The sequence below is a fragment of the Gymnoscopelus braueri genome, assembly GCF_963280865.1.
Source record: "Gymnoscopelus braueri genome assembly, chromosome: 12".
NCBI lineage: Eukaryota > Metazoa > Chordata > Actinopteri > Myctophiformes > Myctophidae > Gymnoscopelus > Gymnoscopelus braueri.
The window spans coordinates 41821526-41849436 of record NC_137614.1 but is presented as its reverse complement, the minus strand read 5'-3'; the positions used below and the strand labels follow the sequence as shown (position 1 = coordinate 41849436).

The 27911-nt window shown below is 41.1% G+C and overlaps 2 protein-coding genes and 1 pseudogene across 3 annotated transcripts in view; 1 reads left to right on the top strand and 2 right to left on the bottom strand.

Moving 5' to 3' along the window:
- The window catches only part of hdac6 (histone deacetylase 6), a 24161-nt gene extending 10628 nt beyond the window's left edge, over positions 1–13533 (top strand). Inside the window, exons 16-29 of the mRNA XM_080443674.1 lie at positions 274–341; positions 1272–1422; positions 1552–1680; positions 1966–2134; positions 2718–2917; positions 3674–3866; positions 4982–5131; positions 5355–5532; positions 5805–5887; positions 8307–8522; positions 9466–9627; positions 10118–10270; positions 11109–11237; positions 11868–13533. Coding sequence (XP_080299800.1) covers positions 274–341; positions 1272–1422; positions 1552–1680; positions 1966–2134; positions 2718–2917; positions 3674–3866; positions 4982–5131; positions 5355–5532; positions 5805–5887; positions 8307–8522; positions 9466–9627; positions 10118–10270; positions 11109–11237; positions 11868–11945 — 2059 coding nt within the window. The 3' untranslated portion in view covers positions 11946–13533. The remainder of the gene's footprint in view (positions 1–273; positions 342–1271; positions 1423–1551; positions 1681–1965; positions 2135–2717; positions 2918–3673; positions 3867–4981; positions 5132–5354; positions 5533–5804; positions 5888–8306; positions 8523–9465; positions 9628–10117; positions 10271–11108; positions 11238–11867) is intronic.
- Positions 13534–14124: 591 nt separating this feature from the next.
- LOC308096300 (P2Y purinoceptor 13-like) lies at positions 14125–16678 on the bottom strand. The gene is made up of 4 exons (XM_080443688.1): positions 16547–16678; positions 15917–16108; positions 15433–15822; positions 14125–15086 (listed from the first exon to the last, which is right to left on the bottom strand). Exons 2-4 carry the CDS (start codon positions 16103–16105, stop codon positions 14667–14669), a joined length of 999 nt encoding a protein of 332 aa, XP_080299814.1. The 5' UTR covers positions 16106–16108; positions 16547–16678; the 3' UTR covers positions 14125–14666.
- Positions 16679–22121: 5443 nt separating this feature from the next.
- The window catches only part of LOC308096586 (P2Y purinoceptor 13-like), a 52672-nt pseudogene continuing 46882 nt past the window's right edge, over positions 22122–27911 (bottom strand). Inside the window, exons 2-4 of the transcript XR_013935132.1 lie at positions 23355–23561; positions 22875–23263; positions 22122–22499 (exon numbers count right to left, since the gene is read on the bottom strand). The product of XR_013935132.1 is annotated as a P2Y purinoceptor 13-like (transcript). The remainder of the gene's footprint in view (positions 22500–22874; positions 23264–23354; positions 23562–27911) is intronic.

Here is a 27911-nt window from a genome sequence, read left to right as displayed (position 1 = left end):
CTGATTTCAGCCAGCATGTCTTCTATGGAAGCATTTTGAGCAAAGAAAATAGCAGATCTACAAGGTCTAGAGCTTGCAGATCGGCTATTTTCACTTGTAGATCGTCTATTATAAACAGTGTTTCTCAAATCTCACAGTAGGACCTGGCTTTATAAAAAAAAATCAGTTGTGAGATTTTATTTGCTTTAATCCATGTATGTTATCTTCCTTTGTTCTTCTCATTAATGTCTGTCTGTCTGTCTGTCTGTCTGTCTGTCTGTCTGTCTGTCCCAGTGCTCTGAAGTCCATCTCTGACACCATATCAGCCCTGTACCCCTACTGGTCCTGTCTTCAAGTACTTGGTAACAAAACCGACATCTCACCATGTCATGCACTGGTTCTTAACCTGGGGTCCAGGGGTCCCCCACTGGCTCTTGAGGGGCTTTCATAGGGTCCCCAGCTAAATGATTGATAGTTAGAAACCTTACGGGTCTGTAACTGTCAGAGTTAAACCAACACTGAGTATTTTATTGTGTCAATTGGGGTCCCAGTGATGAAAAGAAAATGGTCTCAAATGGGGGTTCGAGGTCCTAATGCATATCAAACTGGGGTCCTTGAAATGAAAAAGGTTTAGAATCACTAGAATCACATCATGTGATGTAATGTAACCTAAGACATGTAAATAATATAGTTTGTGTTATTGTAGAGGCCAGGGTGGCTAATATAATGTAAAGCACCACAGTGGTTCCCAACCTTTGTTTCTTTGAGCCCCACTTCTTAAATCTGACAAAAGCTTGAGACCCCCCACATGTGAATGCAAGCGTGCGTCAAGGGGCCAGCTTGAGAGTACACACACACACACACACACACACACACACACACACAAACACACACACACACACACACACACACACACACACACACACAGAGATGTTGTTAATGTTTTACTAATAGTAATATAGTAATAAGTAATACTGTATTACTTATTACTATATTACTATTAGTAAAACATTAACAACAAAACATTTTTGAAAAAGAGTTTGACAATTTGACAATTTTATTACAATATAATGACATGCCCAGAATAGCGATGACGCCATGATGAAAGTGGATCTTTCATCCAAGTTATGATTTAGTGCAACATGTTTAAAATGTTGGGTTACCTCCAAACAGACATGTGGCCCCCCGAGGGTGGCCCGGAACCCGGGCCCTGGGTTGGGAAACAGAAACACTGACACAGTAATCATAATACCATGTAAAAAAATGTAATAATAATAGTAATGTTATTGTAGAAGGTGGCCCACTGGCTGAAGGTAAAGTGTTGAGGGAAACGGACAAGAAGAAGAACCACAGAGCAAAGGTCAGCCCTGCCGAGTCTGCTGGACTGACAACCGGTTTGGTTTATGACCCGAAGATGATGGAACATCTTAATATGTGGGACAGGTGCGTGCGTGTGTGTGTGTGCGTGTGTGTGTCAAACAGCATTTGGTACTGTATATAAACTTTCCAGTCTAGTGACTCTTTCTTTCTTTATTTCTTTCTTTCTTTCTCTGTGTCTCTCTCTCTCTCAAGTGATCATCCTGAACAGCCTCAGAGGATTTCTAGGATTTTCTCGAAGCACGAAGAGCTAGGATTGGTTGGTCGTTGTCAACGGATACCATCCCGTCTGGCAACCGAGGAGGAACTGGCCCTGTGCCATGGGTAATTATTACACGCGCACGCACGCGCTCACACACGCGCACACATTTGTATTGACCAGTACTTTTTTTTTAACACATATTTTATACTCGTGGTATATGGTTGTGATTCTTCTGTATAGATATTCATCTAAACTAGTAGACGTAAAATAAATTAATATCATATCAATCTGAACTCATTTAAAATAATTTGATAAAAATATATTAATCTGAACTAGTAAATGTAAAATAATTTCATTGCAAAATGTTGGGGGTGGGTAAAAACGTTTGGCTCTGTGTGTGTATACAGGCTGTCTCATATCTCTCTGATGAAGTCTTCAGAGGAGATGAAGCCCCGAGACTTGCATCGCCTGGGACAGGAGTTCAACTCCATTTTTGTCAACAACCAGAGTTACCAGTGTGCCCTACTGGCTGCTGGGAGCTGCTTCAACACGGCCCAACACATTCTAACTGGGAAGGTAACAAAACAACCAAACACACTGTACAGCAAGCACATTCTAGCTGAAGAGTTGTGGGGTCATTTTGAGACAGGGGTCTCAAACTGTTGGCCGATCCAGTCCGTGGGATGACTTGTGGAAAAAGAAAAAAAGAAGAACAAATCATAATTAACAAAAAATATTTGGGCTGCAACAGCAAAAAAATATATAGATTTGAATAAAACAGATTTTCAAAAATAGCAGATCTACATATGTATGCTTGTAGATCGGCTATTTCAGATATTTTTACACAACAATGTTGGAACAGTGGACATTTAAAATAGGAGCAGTATAATAGGCTTTACAGTGTAAAATAGGCTTAAGTAGTTAATCAGGCTAATCGATGTTGTCGATTACAAAAATCTATTCGAATGTTTTAGCGTAAATGTTTTCATATATAATTAATGTGGACATGCTTCTCAATTATTCGATTAATCGAAAAGGTAATCGATAGAATAATCGCTAAGAAGGTAAACGACAGTTCCATCCTACTTTATTTGTCTGTCAGTCAGTCTCTCTGACTTTATTTGTCTCTCTGTCTGCCTCTGACTGTCTGTCTCTTCAGGTGTGTAACGGTGTAGCTATCGTCCGTCCTCCTGGACATCACGCTGAGAGAGACACAGCTTGTGGTTTTTGTTTCTTCAACACGGCCGCCCTGGCTGCGCGCTATGCCCAGTCCCTCACCTCCCATCTCAGAGTCCTCATCCTGGACTGGGACGTCCACCATGGCAACGGAACCCAGCACATGTTCGAGGAGGACAAGAGGTGAGGCAGCAACCAGACAGTAGAGTTAGGGTTGGGGTCCGGAAACCGGAGGAACCGGATCCAACATTGAGGAACCGGAATCGGTTCCATCACATTTGGAACCGGTAAGTGGATTTCACATCTGCTATACAAATACAATACCAGTGGTTCTCAAACTTTTTCATTTCAAAGACCACCATAACTCTGAGAGAGTACAAATTGAACCAAAATGTATGGTTCCATTTGTAAGTCTGCATTTGGAAGGAACTGGAATCTTTCAAATCTTATAGGACCCTAAGTAGAGTACAGTAGAACAGTGGTTCTCAAACATTTTCAGGCCAAGGACCTCCAAATTCACATGTGTTTTGTGCCAGGGACCAAATAAGCAATCAATTGATTGATCAATCATAATATATAATATAAGGGATTAAATCAAGTCATATAATCATATAAGGGATATATATATATAATCATATATATTATATAATATATAAATAATCCTTATATTCCTATATAATTATATATATAATCCTCGGGAGCATTCAGGGGTAAGTGTCTTGCTCAGGGACACTTTGACACATTGCTGAAGCCTGTAATCGAACCTGGGACGTTTGGTTTTCCCAGGCAGGCTCATGCCTTTTACTCTGATCTTACACTTGTAAGTCGTTCTGGATAAGAGTGTCGTATAAATGGCTAAATTGTATAATAATACATGTTTATAATGTATGCTTTATGCATTCCTCTCTCTCTCTCTTTTTCTCTATCTGTCTTTTTCAGTGTTCTCTACATCTCCCTCCATCGATATGACCACGGAACATTCTTCCCCTCCTCTGAGGACGCAGACTCTGATAGGGTGGGAGTCCGCCAGGGGGCGGGGTTTAATGTCAACATTCCGTTAAGCGGAGGGCGAATGGGAGACTCCGATTACCTGGCCGCCTTTCACGCTGTTGTCATGCCGATCGCCAGAGAGGTACAAAAAAACACTTCCTGTTTCATTGAAATTACAATTTACTATTTTGGTATTGAGCAGATGCTCTCATCCAGAGCGACTATTACAAGTGTGAGTCAAGAGTAAGCATGAACTCTAGTCGACAAACAACAGGGTAAATAGTCTTATAAAAATGTAGTGCCTCAAAGAAACTAGGATACCAGGTAAACATCAAACCTCATTCTGTCTAAACCACTGTTTCCCAAACAGTGGGTCGGACCCATGTTTGGGTCGCAGAGTAAATATCTCCTTTTTTCCGTTTCCTACATTAAAAAATATATATATATTATATATAGGTTGAACAAAAACAAATCACAACTTTTCATCAATTAAAAACAATTCCAACATTTTTCTAAAGTATTTCATAAATAAAATGAAAAATTTTCCATGAATAAATAAAAAAAGGTTTAAGAAGTAATTAAAATAGCAGAGTTCTTGTAGATCTGCTATTTTCACTTGTTTGGGTCCCGGTCTCTTTTGGGTCTTGAGCTAAAAGGTTTGGGAACCACTGGTCTAATCAATGTGCCTAAATAAAATTAAAAAATAACAGTCTAAAGGGTTAGGGTCTAGCAAAAACAAATCTAAATACTTTAACAAAAACACGTCATAATCTCTGTTTGTAGTTTGATCCAGGTCTAGTCATAATCTCTGTTTGTAATTTGAGCCAGGACTAGTCATAATCTCTGTTTGTAGTTTGATCCAGGACTAGTCATAATCTCTGTTTGTAGTTTGATCCAGGACCTGTTTGTAGTTTGATCCAGGTCTAGTCATAATCTCTGTTTGTAGTTTGATCCAGGTCTAGCCATAATCTCTGTTTGTAGTTTGATCCAGGTCTAGTCATAATCTCTGTAGTTTGATCCAGGACTAGTCATAATCTCTGTTTGTAGTTTGATCCAGGTCTAGTCATAATCTCTGTTTGTAGTTTGATCCAGGTCTAGTCATAATCTCAGTTTGTAGTTTGATCCAGGACTAGTCATAATCTCAGTTTGTAGTTTGATCCAGGACTAGTCATAATCTCTGTTTGTAGTTTGATCCAGGTCTAGTCATAATCTCTGTTTGTAGTTTGATCCAGGTCTAGTCATAATCTCTGTTTGTAGTTTGATCCAGGACTAGTCATAATCTCGGCTGGGTTTGATGCAGCGAGGGGAGACCCTCTGGGAGGGTATCAGGTTACACCTGAAGGATACGCCCACATGACTCACCTCCTCATGTCATTGGCCGGAGGGAGGGTCCTCGTCATTCTGGAGGTATGCGTGTGAAAGCAAACACACACACACACACACACACACCTGCAAGATAGTGAGTCAGTCTACTGATGACAGAGATGAAACTTTTACAACGTGTGTGTGTGTGTGTGTGTGTGTGTGTGTGTGTGTGTGTGTGTGTGTGTGTGTGTGTGTGTGTGTGTGTGTGTGTGTGTGTGTGTGTGTGTGTCTCTCTCCCACAACCCCTCTCTCTCTCTCTCTCTAGGGGGGGTATAACTTGGAGTCCATCTCTGACTCCATGGCGATGTGTACCAGTGTGTTGCTAGGTGACGTCCCTCCTCCTCTAGCGACACCTCTGCCTCCCCCTCACCAGAACGCTGTCATGGCGATTAACGAGGTCATCCGTTGTCACGCGCCCTACTGGTCATCGCTACGGATACACTGTGAGGACTGTGTGTGTAAATCTAGATGTGACCAAATCAATCATTTTGGCCTACACTGGCAACTAGTGGCATTTAGAAATTATGATAGTTACAGCATTCATATACATTTAACACTTTGTAAAAGTGTTTAATGTGTTAGTTTTTTTTAACAGTATCGTTTATGAGTTTAAAGATTTCCATCAAGCTTCTTCCTGCTCTCTCTTTCTATTTATTTGTTATCTTCTCCCCCTCTCTCGCTTTTCTCCCTCCCGTTTCTCTCTCTCTCTCTCTAGTGCCAGAGTCTATCCGTTCCTTGTCCACCCCAAAGCATCATGGGAAGCGCGGTTCTAAGGGGAAAGGCAGGAAGTCAAAACCGGTCAGTCCAAGAGGGAGAGCGAGTGCATTCTCCGGCAGCGGCAGTAGCCGCGGCGTTGCCGCTAACTGCCGACAACAGCCGCAGCGGCAGTGTTTACTCTGGGGCGGCAGTGTCTCCTAATCCGCGGGACCGCCGCACGGGCTGGCTCCGCGGCGACTCCGACCGGCATTGGACCGGCACACGTCATATTCAGATGTATAATGTCCTCATAGAAAGCGATATAAACAAATGCAAAGTGTAAATTAATCTCCTGTATTTTTTCTTGACGAGCAGGGTTTCTCTCTCTCTCTCTCTCTCTCTCTCTCTCTCGCTCTCTCTCTCTCTCTAATGAGATCCTTATGAGAGCCTATACTCACCTTTACGCACGGTGGATTTACTTGGATTATGCAACATAATAGTCTGTGCGTTCATCCTATTCTTTGTTGAAGAAATTGATGCTATTATTATTATTATTATTATTATCGTCGTTTTGTCCTGGTTGGTGTACAGTTGGTTGCAATGGATACAGTAGCTCAGCTGATACTGTATGTATGTCGCGCAACAGAATGGCACAACATTCAAATCAGGCTCTCTTTCTGCTTCATCATAGAATGATGCATAATGTGTTATGATTATTGTTATAATACATTATGAACATAATTAGTTCTTATAACTATAATTATGAAGTGTTTATAAGCAGATTATAATACATTATAAGTATGTGTATAGTGCATCATAGACATGGGGTGCATCTTATGCATCATTCTATAATGACTTATAGTTATAAGGTCAATTATTATGATTGTCTCAATAATCTTTTAAAGCAACACATTACCACTTATAATGGCAGTATAATACATTTTAACAGTGATTACAATGCATTATAAGGTGTTTATAAAGCATTATAACATGATTATAATGATGAGAATTACCATGGGATGCATAGAAAGTGTCATTATAAAATGGTTTATAATGTATTATGATTGCATTGTGAGTACTTATGAATGCTTATAACTGTAATTATACAGTGTTATATGCATATCACAATGCATTTATACGTGACCTTATAAGTCATTATAGAATGCTTTATAAGGTGTTATGTGAATATTTATGAGTTCTTATAACTATAATTACACAGTGTTATACCCTGAGGTGGGGTTGGGAAATGTGGTCTACTGTATATATTAATTTTTCTAATTGGTCCGAAATGTTGTCTATTCATGAAACCACCTGCTGACTAGCTGTCAGCATTGGGCAAAAATAATTTTTATAGGTGGGTATATGTGACCATTCCTCTCTATTACAAAAATAGATTGGACCTAGAAATTTTGTTTTTCTATTTACTTTTATTATTGAAATGTAATCAATAGGCCTATTGTATGAAAATTAGCAACTCTTAGCAACTTTGTTGCTAAGAGTTGAGTGTTGAATAACTGGCACAATTTCATTAATGACTCACTCTGCAGCCGCACTGAGGCGCCCACAGCACAGACCCGATGTTTGCTTTCTAAGCTCGATCTAGCCTTTGATTACCTTTCAATAAAACCATATTTGATAGACATAGGTACATGTTATTGATTATAGGTATATGTTTTATTATTGTAATCAGTTTATTTCCAGAGCAATGGATTAATTATGTTGCGGTGAAAACTCTTCAGGCACACTGAACCACTTAGACACGATATACTGACGATGGCTCCATAAGCTTTAGCCTCTAGCCCTTGATTTCCTTTGAATAGAAACATATTTGATCAAAGAATTGACACTCACTTCTGCTGATCATAGGAAAATTAGAATCACAGATTTTCGTTGAGAATTAGCAGAAAGAGGGCGCCTGATTTGAATGTTGTGCCATTCTGCGCTGTTGCGCGCTCTGCCCGACATGCATACAGTATCAGCTGAGCTACTGTATCCATTGCAACCAACTGTACACCAACCAGGACAAAACGATAATAATAATTATTATAATAATAATAATAGCATCAATTTCTTCACCATAATAAAGAATAGGATGAACGCACAGGCTATTATGTTGGATAATCCAAGTAAATCCACCGTGCGTAAAGGTGAGTATAGGCTCTTATAAGGATCTCATTGTGTAGAGAGAGAGAGAGAGCGAGAGAGAGACCCTGCTCGTCAAGCAAAAATACAGGAGATTAATTTACACTTTGCATTTGTTTATATCGCTTTCTATGAGGACATGTGCCGGTCCAATGCCGGTCGGAGCCGCCGCGAAGCCGGCCTGTGCGGCGGTCCCGCGGATTAGGAGACACTGCCGCCCCAGAGGAAACACTGCCGCGGCTGTTGCTGCCGCTGCCGGAGAATGCACTCGCTCCTTCTGCAGCCCAAACCAACACCTGTCTGTCTCTGTGACTGTCACTGTTATGTTGTGTCTATCTGTCTGTCTTTCCGTCTGTCTAATGATGTTGTTGTGTTGTAGGACGGGGTCGATCAGCTTGCGCAGGGATTGGCCAGCCTTGACATCAGTCAGAGTACTTCAGCCAATCCGAGCCCTGCATCCATCCCGGTGGGGGGAGCCAGACAGAAGATTCGCCCTTCCCCTCGTAGAAGCTCCAAGGAGGATGAAGTGAAGGCAGAGTCTGTTGATGTGACCTCTGAAGAGAACCAATCAACAGCCAGCATACCTCAGCCTCAGGTTGTTGTCTGGTCAACATCAAAATATTTCACATTTGTTTGCAACAATGTTTTGGTGGCAGAGTAGTAGAATGAGAATTGTCCTATGTTCACTCACTTTGGAGAAGTAGTTACAGGTACATTGAGGGTACACATATGGAACTCATTTGGTTCCATTTGCACACGTTAAATTAACACTACCATCCACTCCATAAACTCAGCTTTGTGGGCCGTGAACACAGTGCTTCCACCACACTGGTTTTTAATTGTTTACCAAAAGTAAACAGATGCGCATCTTTTAACATTTAGAGGTGGCTGTAGCTGAGGGGGTAGAGAGGCCGTCTAGTAATCGGAAAGGTCGCCGGTTGGACCATCCATTCGAAGTGTCTCTGAGCAAGACACCCCTAATTGCTTCCCCCCCATTGGTTCATCTGAGCCTTCTGAGCATCCATCTGCTGTGTGAATGCAGAGAAGTACAAGGTGACCTTGTAGACCTCCTCCTTGTAGACCTACAAAGTTATTGGTTATTGGCTATTTTCTGCGAAGATATTTAGTGTCGAGCGAAAACCGGAGGGGGGCTAGTATAGAGCTCTAGGGGCCTCCGGTAAATTAAGTATGTAGGGTTGTAAGTGGTTCAATTCTCTTCGAAGTACTGCAGAGCAGCGTCTCTCATCGGTGTCTGGTTTAGTTCCAAGTGAAATCACAACATGTGTTTAATGCCGTTCCAGACGGGGTGCGAGTGACGCGCCTTAGTAATTAATTTTCAATGAGAGGCGGGCGATTATTTGGGACGCACGGAGAAGTTGAAGGGGAGTTTTTCCACGCTACGCGCAGGAGGACAAAACAACAATGATTGCGACGCGATCCCCGCTGATCCAAGCGAGAACGCCCACGTCGATAGTCCCCCCTCTGAAACGGCCTTTAATCACCCATCATTTGTCTGACTCTCCCTCTCCCCTTCCTAGACTGTTGCCACGACAACCTTGCAACCTGTTGACCCTGGCGACCAAGCTGTTGTCGGTGGATGCGAGGCAGAAGTTGCTGAAGAGCAGGGGTCAGAGGGAGCGTGTGGTTGGTCCAAACCTCAAACTGCCCTGGAGCTGGTCTGTGGTCAAGTCCTGGACGGGGTACTAACAATACATTTACTGCACTGTTTCCCCAAACCTAGGGTTGCGTAAATGTAATGGTTGTTGTTTTGGAGGGATTTTTTTTACCTTTCCTACAATTTTGCTTCATTTTTTGCTGTTAAGTAAAAAGTGTTTATTAACTCATTCACTGCCAGAACATTTTTATTTTTGCGTTTGACAAACTGCCAGAGATTTTTCATAGAAAAAAAAAGTACTCAGGAGCCAAGATACAAAATGTTTAAGTTTTAAGTTAACAAGGAAGTGGATTGGAGTCTAGATCTTCAACAAATCATATCTCCTTGGTCTTTAGGTTAAAAATTAAATAAATAAATAAGAAAAAAAAAAAAAAGTCGTTTTAGTCGTTCTTGGCAGTGGAGGCTTAAAGGACAAAAGTCGTTTTAGTCGTTCTAGGCAGTGAATGAGTTAAGTGCAACATTTTTAAGTCTGTCTTTCTCTCCATCTCTCCCTCCGTCTCTCTCTCTCTCTCTAGAGTACCATGAGTATGCATGTGGTAGAACCACTCTCCTGGTGTCCTCACCTGGATGTTGTTAAGCCCCTCCCACCTGCAGGTATTGACATCTTCCTGCCGTGTCAGGACTGTGGCTCTGAGACCGAGAACTGGATCTGTCTCATCTGCTACCAGGTAAACACCTGTCTGTCTGTCTGTCTGTCTGTCTCATCTGCCAGGGTCCAACGTTAAGGTTTTTGCCTCCTTGCCCTGCATGGCAAGTACTTCTCCTCTCTTTCTACTTAGCCCATCTGAATCTCTACTTGCCCTGCCCTACCGCAGTGGTTCTCAACCTGTGGGTCAGGACCAAGCCCCCAGAGATGCTGAGAAACATTGAAGCTGCCACCCCAGTGGCCAAAGCTGGAACTGCAGGCGGGGAGAAATACATGCACGCGCAAAACATACTGAGAGATATTTATATTTATACATATAAATATGTAAACATATTATACATAAACACATATGCATTTACATATACATATGCATCTCGAGTGTATTTAATAAATATCTCGCGTTCAATCCTTGACACACGGGCTGCCGTAGAACGCAAAAAGGACACTAGTGCGCATGCTCATAACTCTATGGGGGGTCAAAATCGAACCAATAATTCTACTTCCGGCAGGTTTCCGGGTGCTTCAAAACGCCACTGAGCATATTCATTGAAATGATAGCTGGGGGCGGGGCAATCCGCCCTCTAGTTATATTATACCTCTATGGTCAGGACCCCCAGGAGGGGGGTTCCCCACATGACAATTTAAGGACTTTTAAGACCTTTTGAATATGATAAAGAAAAGTTTCCAGATTGATGTCGCGTTAGTCACTTTGAAGATAAGGATTAGCAGTTGGTGTGTAGAGGTAAAAAAAAAAAAAGCGGACCTAGTACAGAGCCCGTTCCGGTCAAGTCTACTAAGAATACAGGGTTTAAGTGGTTAATGGACTGAAATGTAATTGCCTACCGTGTGTGTTACTGTAGGTGTTCTGCGGTCGCTATGTCAACGAGCACATGGTCATGCATGGCACGGTGGCTGAACATCCCATAGTCCTCAGCTTTGCAGACCTCTCTGTGTGGTGCTACTGCTGTGAAAGCTACGTACACAACGAGGTAGGGGTGTGTGTGTGCGTGTGTGTGTGTGTGTGTGTGTGTGTGTGCGTGTGCGTGTGCGCGTGTGTGTGTGTGTGTGTGCGCGTGCGCGTGCGTGTGTGTGTGTGTGTTTTAGGGTTGGGCAATATGACCAAATCAAATTACTTTATTTTTTGGCGGTGAAACCGCCCCTATAAGTGAGATTTGGAAAAATGTACAAATATCTTGGGCAGTGAAACCGGCCCTAAAAGTGAGGTTTGGAAATTAGTACAATTATCCTGCGCTGTGATTGGCCAATCACAATCTATTCAGGACTGTGATTGGCCAGTGTCACATGACACATGTGCATAGCCCTATATAAGCAACCATAACTTGAAAAAAAACATACATTTGTTTTTTTCAAGTTATGGTTTCGTCCATCATAAAGAGTGTTTCAATAAATATATGTATAGTTATTTATATAGTTATTTATTTTTTGTACATCATTGGTTGAAATCCATTCAGTATTGTGGTTAGCTAGGAAGACACCGCCCACTTCACACAGGGTGTGATTTTTTTTTCTTTAGAAATAACTCGATATCAAGATTGTCATCATGACCTCGTTCATCCGTCTTTCTGACTGTTTGTCTCTTTCTCTCTCGCTCATTCTAGGTGCTGTTTGAAGCCAAAAACTCTGCTCACTGTGCCAAATTTGGAGAAGAGATTCCTCCTTTTTCCCGAGAGGGGTGAGGAGGAGTGGAAGGAGAGAAGATGGGAGAGGAGGTTGGGGGGGGGGGGGGGTAGTATGTTTGTAAGTCAGACCTGAGTGAGAGTCTCCTTCCACATCCTAGTTACGTTGATCCGTCTGCCTCAAGACAATGTTAACCTCTTAAACCCTAGCATGCCTATTCTGGGGGCAAACATTGGGCGAAAATAGCAAAGATATCATACAAGCTCACTACGCTCAGTACCTGTCGCAACGCTGTATGTTGTGAGCTTCTAGATCGGCTTTTTTCGGCGAAGATATTTAGTGTAGAGCCCTTGGGAATCCGGCCAACAAATATAGGGTTTAAGTGGTTAAATGTGTTGCTACGAGTAGTTCCTGCCAGCAGCATTGGTGCTTTGTGGGAAATGCAGTCCAACCACGTGACTACAGTGTCCCACAGAAAAACATACTTGCATGCAAAACAAATACAAAAAAACCAGACAGTTCATACATGGGATTGTTTTGTATACTCAGATTGTTTCGTGTACTCGTTTCTGTTCTACCAGCACAGTGTGGGTTTTGTTTGTTCATTCCCTGGTCATTTGACACGTTGGTCATGTGACATCTGTCATCAGCAGTGAAGTGAAACTACGGTAAACGTTTCATCTTTCCTTTTTTCCACCTGGTGAATACAGATTGATTGTTTGGTGATTGGTTATGAAAACACGTCTGTATGGAGATAAAACAGTGTTCAAGAAGGATGTGACAAATGGCTGTTGCCAAAAAAATATCAATAATAAAACGGTTAAAGACATTAGGAACCGTCTGTCCTAGAGGGACAAACGAGTATGTCTGTCTGTCTGCCTGTCTGGCTTACAAACAACAACACTGTACTACATAGTTAAACACTCTCTCTGTCCTACAGGGACAAACAACACTGTCTGTCTGTCCTACAGAGACAACACTGTAATGTTTGTCTCTGTATTACGGACAGACATACAGACAGTGTTGTCTCTATAGGAAAGACAGTGTTGTGTCTATAGGGCATAGCAGTGGTGGCCATTGTGTGGTGCCACAGCATTAGAGATTTCAGAAAATATTTATATAAATTATTTTAAACCCCCTGGTGAATCATGACCATACCGCAAAAACTCTTATAATTAAATATTAAAATATTCTTTGACACAGAATCAAATGTGTTATGGTCATTATTCACCAGGATCCTGGATGGCTTGGTTCCAGGCTTAACATAATTTATATGAATATTTTTGGAAATCTCTATGGGGAAAACGTATGGGTTTTATATCTATGCCACCATAAAATGGCCACCACTGCTATGACCTATAGGAGACAGACAGGTTCCTTTACCATCCCCTAGCCAAGACCAGCCCGGTCGCGGAATTGACAGACAGTGGTGTTTATCGGCAGGACACAGACAGACAGACAGACAGACAGACAGACAGACAGACAGTGACATTTGTCTCCGTAGGACAAACTGTTCCAAATATCTGAATCTGTTGCCTTTTCTTTTATTATTTTAAGTTATTTAATTGACATTATACCGTTGAGAATATATTCAGTGCAATATTCTGTTGTGGTTGGTGGTTGTTTCATTATAAATGTCATTTTGTACATTTTTACAGTTTCTGTCTGGTTCATTCATCTGGCCCCTGGGGAACTTTCTTGTGGCCCCTGGAACATATACCATATTCCAATGTTTTGATTGTTTGTACGATCAACCATCATAACCGTTAACCGAAACTAGTTCATGGTTAATTAGCCATTAACTGATATAAGAATTCACAGTCCCAAATTAACACTTGCCAGGACTGCATTTGCAGTCATGAAACTTCTACAGGAACCCAGGATAGCCAAATGCAGTTAAATCATTGAGTAAATTATGGAGACCATCCTCTACTCTGGCTCTGAGAAGAAAAGAAAATGTAATCTACTAGGTTACTGTAGATCTCCCATGATGCGTGTCGTGTTTTAGAATTTGGCTAATGGTCCGGCATCAGTGAAACTGGTGATGACAATCACTGGAAAGACTTTGTTATGTCATGCAGGGCGGATTTAGGTGGATTTGGGTTCAAAAAACAAACAATGGATTGCTGAAAATGGATTTTTCTTAATGGTATATGTTTTCAGCCATTTATTTTTAACATCAGAATCGGAATCAACTTTATTGTCGCATCACAGGTTTACAGGTGTAAAACAGTGGGTGAAATTAGTTTTTGTGCCGGCTCCATTGTTTTTGTTATTTCCATAAGAGAAAAGGAAGAAGGAGAGATCAATAAAAACAAAAAATCTACATATTTACACATAGTACTGTATATCTATCCGGTACCTGAGGTAAGACATAAGGTGCATGTACAATGTGTTTTTAAACAAATCATTGGATATCCTTTACAGGGACTTAATCGATAAGCCCTAAAAATGTTGACCAGTTAAACCTTTAAAAAGACTGTTAACAGAAGACTTTTGGATGTGCCGTGCATAAAATGGAGGTGCAGCCATGCCCTAAAACCAGACTTCACACCCACAAGTTTAACAGCCGTTCCTGTTAGTGATGCGCGGGCCGACCCGTAACCTGCAGGTAACCCCCGGGACGGGCCAGGGTGGCTCAAGAAATGTTAACTTTTTGACAGTGCGGGTCGGGGCGGGTCAAATAGTAATGCACAGGTTGACCTCTAACACTGGTCAAGAAACCTTTTTGTCGGTCAAATTATTAATATATTCCCCAAGATTAGCATCACTAGTTCCTGTCACACATTGTGACTGCGTTGAACATCCGTGTCCGTTGTGACTTGTGAGTTTGGTTTGCGGCTGAGTGTGGTTGTCAGATATCTGCGAAACGTCTTGCACAGGAAGATGTAGATGAGTGGATCCAGACATGGGTTTGTGGTCGACAGCCACTTGGCGGTCTCATAGGCGATGTAGATGCTGTTCTGTGCTCTGCAGTGGCTTGCTATCTTTCCAATATTGGCCAGTGTGCGGGGAATACGGACAAAGTGAAAGGGGGCAAAGCAGATGAAAAACACTGCTACCACAACGAAGACCTTTGCTTTGGTTCTGCGACTGGTCACTTCAGAGCTGCTCCTGGAGGCTGTGTATGACTCATACACCTTCTTGCTGATGAAGGTGTAGCAGAACAGCATCAGAACCAGTGTGCCCCAGAACACCACCTGGACACAATACATCAGTAGAAAGCAGAACAAAGCATTCAGTGGCCTGTTATAGTGCCACCATGAGGTTCATTTGAAATGTTTGGCCTACGCGGACTGCGCATGCAAAGTTTCTAGCTGATCGGTCCAGCAGTGCCCAAGAAATTGGCTGCGTACAGACAGACAAACAGCCTCACTGACAGTCTCAAGGACAGACTCGTAAACAGACTTATGGGGAATCCCTCAACTTCGGCCGTTCTGGCCTAGTGGGGATAAATACTACATTGGCTTGGTCATGACTAACATGGAATATAATATATCACAACAGTTTCATTTAGACAGTTACAGTGCAAAGTTAATGTATTACCTGAAAAATGTAGTGGGCTGCCTTATACAAACGCAGACCAACCTCACTCCACAGGTCGATGCACTTCAGTTTGTCTCCAGAGAGCTGCGGTGGCTGGTCAGCCATGATGACGATTGGCAGCGCTAGAGATAACATCACCACCCAAACAGCTGCACTCAGCACCTTACCAACCCTGACCTTCTGCACAGCATATCTCCCAAATGGCCAGACTATCTTCAGGTAGCGGTCCAGACTGATGAGTGCCAGAAAAAGTATGCCGATGTACATGGAGACGTAGAACAGAGGGGCAGAGTATCGACAGTAGAAGACATGCAGGCGCAAGGAGCCCAAATCAATATCATTCAGCACCTTCACAGGGATGGTCAGAGTCATGAGAATGTCAGCCACCACCTATTGGTGAAGGATCATTATTATTCATCAATAAGTTCAGTTTTTTCTATTTTGCACTGACAAATACATTTCCAAAACAAATGCCTTCACTCACCACATTCTTTAGATAGACCACAAATGTGGAGGTAGTGGGTATGTTGTAAAAGATCCATGCAGCCAGACTGTTCAGTACCAGTGCCACTAGAAAGAGGACACTATATAAACAGGGGAAGACCACCGCTGTCACACTGGTATCTAGAACACACTCCACGGTGTTATTGGATGTTGTGGCATTCATGTTCATGACCTTGAGATGAGGAAATCAAAGAAAGAAGAAATGGAGAGACATGAATTTACAGTGAGAGACAAAACATCATGTAAATGGAATTATATTGCCACCTTCTACGATGGCCTACTTTAAAAATCAATATACATAGCAGTGAAACAAGCTTTAAAATATACATTTTTAAATAACAGTAACATTCAAATATCATCCTAGACCAGTGGTTCTCAACATGTTTGAGGCAGCGGCCCCCCATCCACTATACAGGTTCCTTTACCATCCCCTAGCCAAGACCAGCCCGGTCGCGGAATTGACATTTAATTTCATTACAGCAGGTTTGCTGAAATCAAATGAAATGTGAATTCCGCGACTACCAGGTTAACCATCCCCCACACCCAATAAAAATTTTGGCTACAACCCAATGAATTGGTTACTCTTGAATGTCAAATAAAATATACCTACTTTATATTAAACTGGACGTACAATGTGAAGACCCTTTGCTTCTGAGCTTCCAGTTCCAAATTTCTGCTGAGATGTTTGTTCTGCTCTGAGGGTGTTCACCTGGCTGCCTTAGCTACAGTACGTAGCTCTTCAGTCTCAGTGGCTGTTGATGAATGAACAGTGAAGACATGGACTCTTTTCTCAACTGTAGATCTAGTCGACCTTCTGAAGTATTATGACTAATTAAAACTTTAACCAACCAACGGAACTTGCAGCCATGGCCTAAAACCAAACTTCACACCCACATGTTTCAGAAAAGCTGAGGAAGGTCTATAGGACTTCCTTCTGCTGCTGTGTCTTATAAGTGTTATATACACCCATTCTTGAGAATTGGGACATATCATGTCCTACCAAAACATTTCAAATGATAACTTATTAACACACAAAAATATTGTCTGAAAATGTATTCTTAAATAATTTAAATACAGTAAATTAATTGCATATGATTTATACAATGTTTTGGTCTGGTTTCCTTTTTTTTTGCATCAAAACTTGCACTCTGCCAGAAAACACCCTGGTCTCAGACAATGATTCACAACATTTTTCTTTTAAAATGTTTGTTAAAAGCATTAAAAATAAATATGGGTGACTAATTATTTTTGAGTGCTGATGACTTCTTTTGCAATTGTTTCTTTTGGGTCAGCAGCCATCATATCATACTCTGAAGACTTGAATTGAGCACGCCAGTTCCTTTTTTATTGTAAACACCAGACATGTCAGGAGCAAATAAAATGACAGTACAGCAATGCAGAAACCAAAGGCAAAGGCCCTCAAGGACAAAAAAGACTACATCACATGGCCCCGGAGGGATAGTTGGCCGCTCAAATAGTCGATCTACAAACTCCGCCTTCAATTCTTGAACATTTTCTTCAATTGACTACATTGCTAATAAGTTATGATTAATAATAATAATAATAATAATAATAATAATAGCTTGAATGTATATAGCGTCTTTCATGAACCCAAGGACGCCTTACAGCACACACAATGAACAACTAACAAACAAACAACAACGAACAACTATTTGCCTTTGTCTTTTCAACGCAGCGTTAAAAGAGTCCAGTGTTGGGGCATGGCGAATCTCGATTGGGAGAGAGTTCCACAGGGTGGGGGCTGCCACACTGAAGGCTCTGCCCCCCAGGCTTCGCTTGCTTGTTTTGGGGATAGAGAGGAGGTCCAAGTCTGTGGACCACAGGTTCCGTGACAGAGTATGTTTATGGAGGAGGCCTGAGAGGTACTGCGCCTTGCACAGTTCTCCTTTAATAACAAGTAAACCCAGAAACTGCTTGCATGGCAAGCGGAGATTTGATATCAAAGCGCAAATCTGAAAGGCATGAATACAATAAATGGCAGAGTAAATGTAACTTTCAAGTCAGTTCTAGCAACTTTTCCATGTGGTAGTATAGGGGAGTCAGGAGGTTTTGGCTGGTGGCGTGGGGTAAGATATGGGTCTGGGAAAATGTAGTTTCTGAGACTTAATTTCCTGCATCCTGATGATTGTTTTAAACCACTTTCACCCTTATAATGTTTTTATTTAATTGTTCAAAAATGTTTCACAATTTTCTAACATTTTCAAAAAATACAGTATATCAACAAGCTCACATCATGTCACATTCCAACACAATGTATATTGTAATTGCAATATTCAACAATGTTATTGCTTATCGCATGAATATCGTGCAGTCCTAGATAACAACATTAACACCCTTCTAGATGGCCTAAAATACCTAACGTTAACAGTATTATTTAAATACCCAATAGCCGATATTCAATCAGCTTGAATGCCAAATAACAGGTTTTATATTAAACTAGATTTACAATGTGTGGTCTCTGGAGCTATTGTGTGGCTGTGTTGTCACGATCCCAATGAGTCTGCAAGTCTTCTGAGCTTCCTGATCCAACTGTCTGCTGAGATGTTTGTTGTGCTCTGTGGGTGACGGGTGTTCACCTGTGTCTCAGCTAGTTGCATCAATCTCAGTGGCTGTTGATGGATGCAGGGCCGGTGCTGGGCAATTTGGCGACCTAGGCAATATTTTTCCTGGCGCCCATAATAAGAGCACCTCAGTCTCTTTAAACAGAAAGTAATACAGAGGACAGGAGCTTATCCTATGTCTGACAGCACCGTGCCACCGTTTTCTGCCACAGCGCCACCTGGAGCCTGGGGAAAAAAAATAAAAATAATATATATATATATATATATATATATATATATATATATATATATATATATTTTTTTTTATTTTTTTTGGGCGCCCCCCCCCTAGTGGCGCCCTAGGTTACTCTGCCTAATGGGCGCGCCGGCCCTGGATGGATGAGCAGTGAAGGATTCATATCTAGAGTCCTCCCTGCCCCCCCCCCCCAGTTCCTCTTTTCTGGTGTTCAAACTACTAAAGATATAGTACTGTAATTAGACATACAGTACTAGCTGCAGCTAAGTACGTGAGAACAAGTCTGGTTGTGGTGGATGAGAATGAAATGTATCATGTTGATCTCACGAATATGAGTGTCAACATCCTGCATCCACTTTTGTGTGTGTGTGTGTGTGTGTGTGTGTGTGTGTGTGTGTGTGTGTGTGTGTGTGTGTGTGTGTGTGTGTGTGTGTGTGTGTGTGTGTGTGTGTGTATATTTGTCCCAATTCTCAAGAATGGTTGATTATTTATTTGTGAGTGCTGATGACTTCATTTGCTATTGTTACTTTTTGGTCAGCAGCCATCATACTCAGAAGACTTGAATTGAGTACGCCAGTTCCCTTTTTTCTTGCGAACACCACACATGTCAGGAGGGGGAAATAAAATGACAGTACAGCAATGCAGAAACCAAAGGCAAAGCCCCTCAAGGACAAAAAAATCGCATGGCCTGGAGGGATAGTTGGCCACTAAAATGGCCAATCTGCAAGCTCGGAACGCCTTGTGAGCTAATGGCATGACTACAATAAAATTGTGTAGTTTTAACATGAGTAAATGTATCTTTCAAGTCAGTTCTAGCATTTTTTTCATTTGGTAGTAGCCTATAGGGGAGCTAGGAGGTTTTGGCAGGGTGGCGTCGGGTAAGATTCGTGTCTGGGACAATTGAGTTTCAGAGACTCGATTTCCTGCATCCTGCAACCACTTTCACCCATATGTGTTTTTCAATTGTTCAAAATGTTTCAAAATGTTCTAACATTTTCAAAAAAAAGTCAGTATACCAACAAGCTCACACGTCACATTCAAACGTGATGTGAGCTTGTATTGGCCATTAATAGCCAAAGTATAAAACAGCGCTTAGTGGTTAAAGGGGAATTTTGGACCACGGTTTTCTTACCTTTTCTATGATGTTATGGTGTGGGTTTAAAAAAAAAAAAAAGTCTCGCTGGACAAGATTGAAATCTCGAGATTTCAATCTCGTCTAGCGAAACTGCCCAAGCTATTAAAATACGCGAGCTAACGCAAGGCCTATTGGCGCACGTTTTAAGCTGTTAAAATGGCATGTAAATCACAAACACACTAGGGCTATTTAGGTCTGAAAAAATTTACATTATGTTTTGCAAATCATTTAGCACATTTTAACAGTCAAATTGAAATAATCATACACATCAAATACAACTGGTTCTGAGCTACCCAAAGGATCACAATTATTATTGTGTATTGTTTGTTTGTGAGTTTTGTTTTTACATAACAAAATGCATCTATTTCACATGCACCTGTTTCATAATGTCCCCCAACCCACCACAATTACAGTTCTTAATTTGATCCTTTTATCCATTAGATATGCATGGGGGACAGATATTTCAATGCCCTTTTTTAAGTACATATATGAAGAAAAAAAAATCTCAATCTGTTATCTCCTTCAAAATCTTAAAGGTCCAATTGTAAACATTTTTCAATGTTTTCACTTAATTATTATAAATATTGCCATGCTTACAGGGAATGAATAAATTGAAACAGAGCCTTGAAACCAAATGTATGTAGTTCTTACCAGTCTTAAACAAGATCTCATACCCCCAAAGGTTAGTCCACTCCTGTTCTAAAGTATACAGGTCCATGAGCTGTGGGCAACCAGAAAGGATAGAAACAATCTGGGAATGGGGGGCTCCTATGACAATCTTGAATGAGCCTTCGGGGGCCCTTATTGCTCTGGGCCTGGTCTCAGTTGGCCCAATTTTCTAGAGGGCCCCTGGGCCTGGGTCCGGCAGGGCCGTTCAGGAATCCAGCACTTGGTGGGCAGAATGAATTGGCATAACAACTAAATAAGGAGACAAATGGGCAGTGGGAAATTGGCTAGTCTAAAAGATTAACGATTGTAAATAAAGTGTCTTTTAATTGTTCTCACTCCACCATAACTCAACATACAAGCCCTGCTTGCTCTAAAGTTTACAAACAATACAAATGCAAACAAACCTTTCATGACTAATTTACCTTAAACTCTACATTTAAAAAAAGCTTGTCCAAATGCATAGGTCAGTAAAATAAAAGTCACCTTTAAATCGGTTTAAAGGGTCTACACCATGAAAATCACTTTTTTCTTGGTTTTTTTGTATTTTGTGGGGTCCCCAGTGTCTCTTGTACCCAAAAAAAAGTTTGTTTTTTTTAATTCCGTCATTCCTTCTCATTTCATGGATTTCCAGAATGGGCGTGTCTGAACAGGCGATCTCAGAATGGCAATGTTTCTGATGTCACAAACATTAATGATGGCAAACCCAATGTTAAATGAAAAGTGCCCGAATCGCTCCGAAACTTTTTCTACCCCCCCTAAGTGGGGGTCTACGAACAAATACTTCGGGATCGGATTTTGGCTCCGCCCCCCGGAAGTGGGTGAAACAGGCACCTCAAACACTTGGTGGAATTGTTCAAAAATGTTCAAAGTGTTTTTTTTTTCGATTTTGTATTTTTCTTAGATGCTTCTTTTTATGCAGAATTTTTCCTTTTTTTTCTTTTTTTTTTAATAATTCTTTTTAATATTTTTTTTAATAAAAAACAGAATTGCTCAGTAGCCCCCCCCCTGCCCAAGAGGACGTTTTGGTATTGCAGCTGAAAGTGCTGTATAAGCCAGAGACAATTGACTTGGGATGAGTATATCTGAGTGATGATTTAGGCTCAAACCTTTTGAAACAGGTTTGAGGGACATACACCATATGATATTAAATATCAAATATTTTTTTTAAATTCATGGTGTAGATCCTTTAAGGTCTAGCAAAGCGTGAAACAAATTAATCCAAGTTCACACACCGCATTACACACATGTAGCAGTAACTACGTCAGATCACACTGATGTAGCTCAGTATTGTGTGACATGAGCCATAATATGAACCTCTGAAGCAATGCAAATACGGATCAATGTGATTTGCAGGTTACACATCCGGTCTATTGCAGATATGAAAACGGCCTGTGTACATGCATGTATGTGTGTATGCATATGCAAATTGCCAGATATGGTAGGCGGTCTATTCGGCCAGATCAGAACACTGAACAGTAATGAAAGCCTGCTGACACAAGGTTAAGTTTAACAGCCTTTCCTGTCACACATTGTGACTGCGTTGAACATCAGTGTCTGCCGTGTCTTATGAGATGGGTTTGCGGCTGAATGTGGTTGTCAGATATCTGCGAAACGTTTTGCACAGGATTATGTATATAAGTGGATCCAGACATGGATTTGTGGTCGACAGCCACTTGGAGGTCTCAAAGGCGATGTAGATGGTGTTCTGTGCTCTGCAGTGGCTTGCTGTGTTTCCGACAAGGGCCAGTGTGCGGGGAATACGGACAAAGTGGAAGGGGGCAAAGCAGATGAAAAACACTGCTACCACAACGAAGACCTTTGCTTTGGTTCTGCGACAGGTCACTTCAGAGCTGCTCCTGGAGGCTGTGTATGACTCATACACCTTCCTGGTGATGAAGGTGTAGCAGAACAGCATCAGAACCAGTGTGCCCCAGAACACCACCTGGACACAATACATCAGGAGAAAGTATTCACTTGAAGCGGCCTGTTATAATGCCACCATGAGGTTGATTTTAAATGTTTGTCCCACGGGGAGTGTGCGTGCAAAGTTTCATGCTGATCGGTCCGGCAGTGTCCAAGATAAGCTGCGCACAGACAGACAGACAGACAGACAGACAGACAGACAGCCTCACTGACAGTCTCACGGACAGACTCGTGAACAGACTCAAGGGGACGAAAACATAATCCCTCACCTCGGCCGTTCTGGCCTAGTAATGGGGATATTAAATACCACAATGGGTTGGTCACGACTAAATTTAACTGTTGTGATATACTATATTCCATCTTAGACAGTTACATTGCAAAGTTAATGTATTACCTGAAAAATGTAGTCGGCTGCCTTATACCAGCGCAGACCAACCTCACTCCACAGGTCGATGCACTTCAGTTTGCCTCCAGAGAGCTGTGGTGGCTGGTCAGCCAGGATGACGATTGTTAGTGCTAGACATGACATCACCACCAAACAGTTGCACTCAGCACCTGACCAACCCTGACCTTCTGCACAGCATATCTCCCAAATGGCCAGACTATCTTCAGGTAGCGGTCAAGACTGATGAGGCCCAGAAAAAGTATGCTGATGTACATGGAGAGGTAGAACAGAACGCCAGAGTATCGACAGTAGAAGACACGCAGGCGCAAGGAGCCCAAATCAACATCATACAGCACCTTCACAGGGATGGTCAGAGTCATGAGCATGTCAGCCACCACCTATTGGCGAAGGATCATTATTATTCATCAATTAGTTCAGTTTTTTCTATGCACTGACAAATACATTTCTAACACAAATCCCTTCACTCACCACATTCTTTAGATAGACCACAAATGTGGAGGTAGTGGGTATGTTGTAAAAGATCCATGCAGCCAGACTGTTCAGTACCAGTGCCACTAGAAAGAGGACACTATATAGACAGGGGAAGACAACCGCTGTCACACTGGTATCTAGAACACACTCCACGGTGTTATTGGATGTTGTGGTGTTCATGTTCATGACCTTGAGAGTGGAAAACTGTTCAGAGAGATGAGGAAATCAAAGAAAGAAGAAATGGAGAGGCATGAATTTACAGTGAGAGACAAAACATCATGTAAATACATGATGGATAATACATTTTCCAACAACAAATATAGTAGCACTTTGTAAGTCTCGGGTGGTAGGTGTAGTATTTGTTTTGTTTTTGGGACCAAAAAGTAATTATACCGCCACTTTCTACGATGGCCTACTTCAAAAGTCAATATACATAGCAGTGAAACAAGCTTTAAAATATACATATTTAAATAAAGGTAACATTCAAATATCATCCTAGACCAGTGGTTCTCAACATGTTTGGGCCAGCGGCCCCCCATCCAGTATACAGGTGCCTTACCATCCCCTAGCCTGGTAGACCATCCCGGTCTGGAATTCACATTTAATTTGATTACAGCCGGTTAGCCGAATTCAATGAAATGTGAATTCTGCGACTACCAGGCTAACCGCCCCCCACACCCAATAAAAATTTAGGCTACAACCCAATTAATTGGTTACTCTTGAATGTCACATAACATAGGCCTACTTTATATTAAACTGGATTTACAATGTGAACGACCCTTTGCTTCTGAGCTTCCAGTTCCAAATGTCTGCTGAGATGTTTGTTCTGCTCTGTGTGTTCACCTGGCTGCCTTAGCTAATATCAGTCAGTAGCTGTTGATGAATGAACAGTGAAGATATGGGGCCATATTATCGGCGGTGCCTTACCCATTATCAGAGGTGGACAGTAACAGAGTAAATGTACTTGAGTACTGTACTTAAGTACATATTCTGAGGAGCTGTAGGCCTTCTTTACATGAGTATTAGATTTATTTGATACTTATTACTCTTACATTTAGAAATCCCACAGAAAAGGGAGTTAGAATCTCAAGAAGGGGAAGTGTACCGGATTGCCTGATGGAGTCATCATTATTAGGAAATGTGGCCATATAATTGCATGTGTCTGTGTAGTCCATGGACCACTGATTGAGAAACAGTGGGATGTATCATGGAATGCATGCATACAGTAGCAAGTGTTAGCAAAGCACTAATCTTAGCTCTAATCTCACCCAACACAACAGTGGTCCCCAGGTTGATTCTTAATCAGGGTGGTGGTCCCTGGTTCACAATCAGTTGAACACCCTGCTTTAGAGAGTTTAAAACTATAAATCTCACTGGAGTTTAGGCTAGCACTAGTATTTAGCAGTGACATATGGTACTTTTTGCCTTGAATATTCTTGAAAGGCAAAGAGTGACATGCTTTGTTTTTTGTCTTGAAAACAATGCATGCGCCTTGAATGGGGAAACGTTTTTATTCTGTTAGGACTCATAGAAATGTCCCTGGGCTGGACCCATTCAAATAACCACTCCTGGATCCTGACACCCACTAACTACATTAAAAACCTAACATCACTGCTGCTGCTTAGATGAGGAGTTATTTTGTTGCATTGGCATTGCTGAGGTTTTAGACATATTTTAGTTTGTTCAAGACAATATATTTAAATTTAATATTTTGTGGTTATTTGGTTATTTTTGATGCACACCGAGGCTATAAATATATTAATTTAGATTACTCGTTTTGAACCAATGCTGCACTAATTTGACTTGTGATTTTAAAAAGCCATATAAAAAATGTAATTGATGTGATGTGAAATTCATTGATGTGAAAAATAAAAAATGTACTTTTACTTGTACTTGTACTTAAGTATTTTTAAAAGCATTTACTCTTGAATACTTAAGTACATTTAAAAGCAAGGACTTTTTTACTCTTACTTGAGTAATATTTTGACTACTTTTACTTGTAGTGGAGTAAATTTAACCAGGAGTACTCTGTACTCTTACTCAAGTACTGGGGTCGAGTACTCTGTCCACCTCTGCCCATTATCCACTTTATTTTCAAATAGTTCAACTAGCCGATCTACATCGACACATTGTGAACTTGTAGATTGTCTATCTGAACTTACTACGTGTAATAATAATAATAATAATAATAATAATAATAATAATAATAATAATAATAGTAATAATAAATATAGCTGCAAGCAGCAACAAGCGGGTTCGAGGGATACGGCAAAAGGCGATATGAGGCGAGAGAGAGAGAGAGAGAGAGAGAGAGAGAGGCAGTGAGAGAGAGAGAGAGAGAGAGAGAGAGAGAGAGAGAGAAAGAGAGAAAGAGAGAGAGAGAGAGAGAGAGAGAGAGAGAGAGAGAGAGAGAGAGAGAGAGAGAGAGAGAGAGAGAGAGAGGGGCAGTGAGAGAGAGAGAGAGAGAGAGAGAGAGAGAGAGAGAGAGAGAGACTAATGAGGAGTGTGTGAGGGCAGGTGTGATTATGGATTGAGAGGGAGTGACAGCAGGTGAGGTGGGTGGATCCAATCCATGGGAATAGGCCAGGGGGAGTGTTGCACACTAGGATGACTCTTCTACAAGAACATATGTCAGAAAATTGACAAACAAATACTGTCAAAATGCCATTTCATCTTGTCTTTAAAAAGTGAACATGCATCAATTAACAAAGTCATGATTTTTGTTCAGTAAATTATATTTGAACTGGTTAAATCGGGGTTTGAACCAGGGACCTACAGACTTGCAGGTAGACAGTGTACTGACTGAGCCATTGGATTGACAGAATTGGATTTCATGTGTGGTAAGTTATCATACAGCATGGATTGATTATTATATATCTACAAGCTCATAGCGCGTCACATTGTAGATCGGCTGTATGTGGTTACTGTAGGTCAGGGGTGTCGAACTCATTTTGGTGTCCGGGCAAGATTGGTCAAATGGTGACTTGAGGTGGGCAGGAACCAGTTGCGGACACACATGCGCGCTCACACGCATTCAGTTATACAGCATTGTTTTTCAATCTGTTGTCTTGTCTCAGAAAACAAACAATGCAATTTGTAACAATAATAATAATAATAATAATAATAATAATAATAATAATAATAATAATACTGTTAGGACTCATAGAAATGTCCCTGGGCTGGGACCCATTCAAATAACCACTCCTGGATCCTGACACCCACTAACTACATTAAAAACCTAACATCACTGCTGCTGCTTAGATGAGGAGTTATTTTGTTGCATTGGCATTGCTGAGGTTTTAGACATATTTTAGTTTGTTCAAGACAATATATTTAAATTTAATATTTTGTGGTTATTTGGTTATTTTTGATGCACACCGAGGCTATAAATATATTAATTTAGATTACTCGTTTTGAACCAATGCTGCACTAATTTGACTTGTGATTTTAAAAAGCCATATAAAAAATGTAATTGATGTGATGTGAAATTCATTGATGTGAAAAATAAAAAATGTACTTTTACTTGTACTTGTACTTAAGTATTTTTAAAAGCATTTACTCTTGAATACTTAAGTACATTTAAAAGCAAGGACTTTTTTACTCTTACTTGAGTAATATTTTGACTACTTTTACTTGTAGTGGAGTAAATTTAACCAGGAGTACTCTGTACTCTTACTCAAGTACTGGGGTCGAGTACTCTGTCCACCTCTGCCCATTATCCACTTTATTTTCAAATAGTTCAACTAGCCGATCTACATCGACACATTGTGAACTTGTAGATTGTCTATCTGAACTTACTACGTGTAATAATAATAATAATAATAATAATAATAATAATAATAATAATAATAATAGTAATAATAAATATAGCTGCAAGCAGCAACAAGCGGGTTCGAGGGATACGGCAAAAGGCGATATGAGGCGAGAGAGAGAGAGAGAGAGAGAGAGAGAGAGAGGCAGTGAGAGAGAGAGAGAGAGAGAGAGAGAGAGAGAGAGAGAAAGAGAGAGAGAAGAGAGAGAGAGAGAGAGAGAGAGAGAGAGAGAGAGAGAGAGAGAGAGAGAGAGAGAGAGAGAGAGAGAGAGAGAGGGGCAGTGAGAGAGAGAAGAGAGAGAGAGAGAGAGAGAGAGAGAGAGAGAGAGAGAGAGAGAGAGACTAATGAGGAGTGTGTGAGGGCAGGTGTGATTATGGATTGAGAGGGAGTGACAGCAGGTGAGGTGGGTGGATCCAATCCATGGGAATAGGCCAGGGGGAGTGTTGCACACTAGGATGACTCTTCTACAAGAACATATGTCAGAAAATTGACAAACAAATACTGTCAAAATGCCATTTCATCTTGTCTTTAAAAAGTGAACATGCATCAATTAACAAAGTCATGATTTTTGTTCAGTAAATTATATTTGAACTGGTTAAATCGGGGTTTGAACCAGGGACCTACAGACTTGCAGGTAGACAGTGTACTGACTGAGCCATTGGATTGACAGAATTGGATTTCATGTGTGGTAAGTTATCATACAGCATGGATTGATTATTATATATCTACAAGCTCATAGCGC

What these genes read in the sequence shown, in the direction of transcription:
- LOC308096300 (XM_080443688.1), bottom strand. Translation starts at nt 16,105, where the DNA reads ATGAACATGAATGCCACAACATCCAATAACACCGTGGAGTGTGTTCTA. An exon ending in TGGTCTATCTAAAGAATGTG is followed by an intron (nt 15,823 to 15,916) that starts GTGAGTGAAGGC and finishes CTTCACCAATAG; the next exon opens with GTGGTGGCTGACATTCTCAT. An exon ending in CAGCCCACTACATTTTTCAG is followed by an intron (nt 15,087 to 15,432) that starts GTAATACATTAA and finishes TATTGTGTCCAG; the next exon opens with GTGGTGTTCTGGGGCACACT.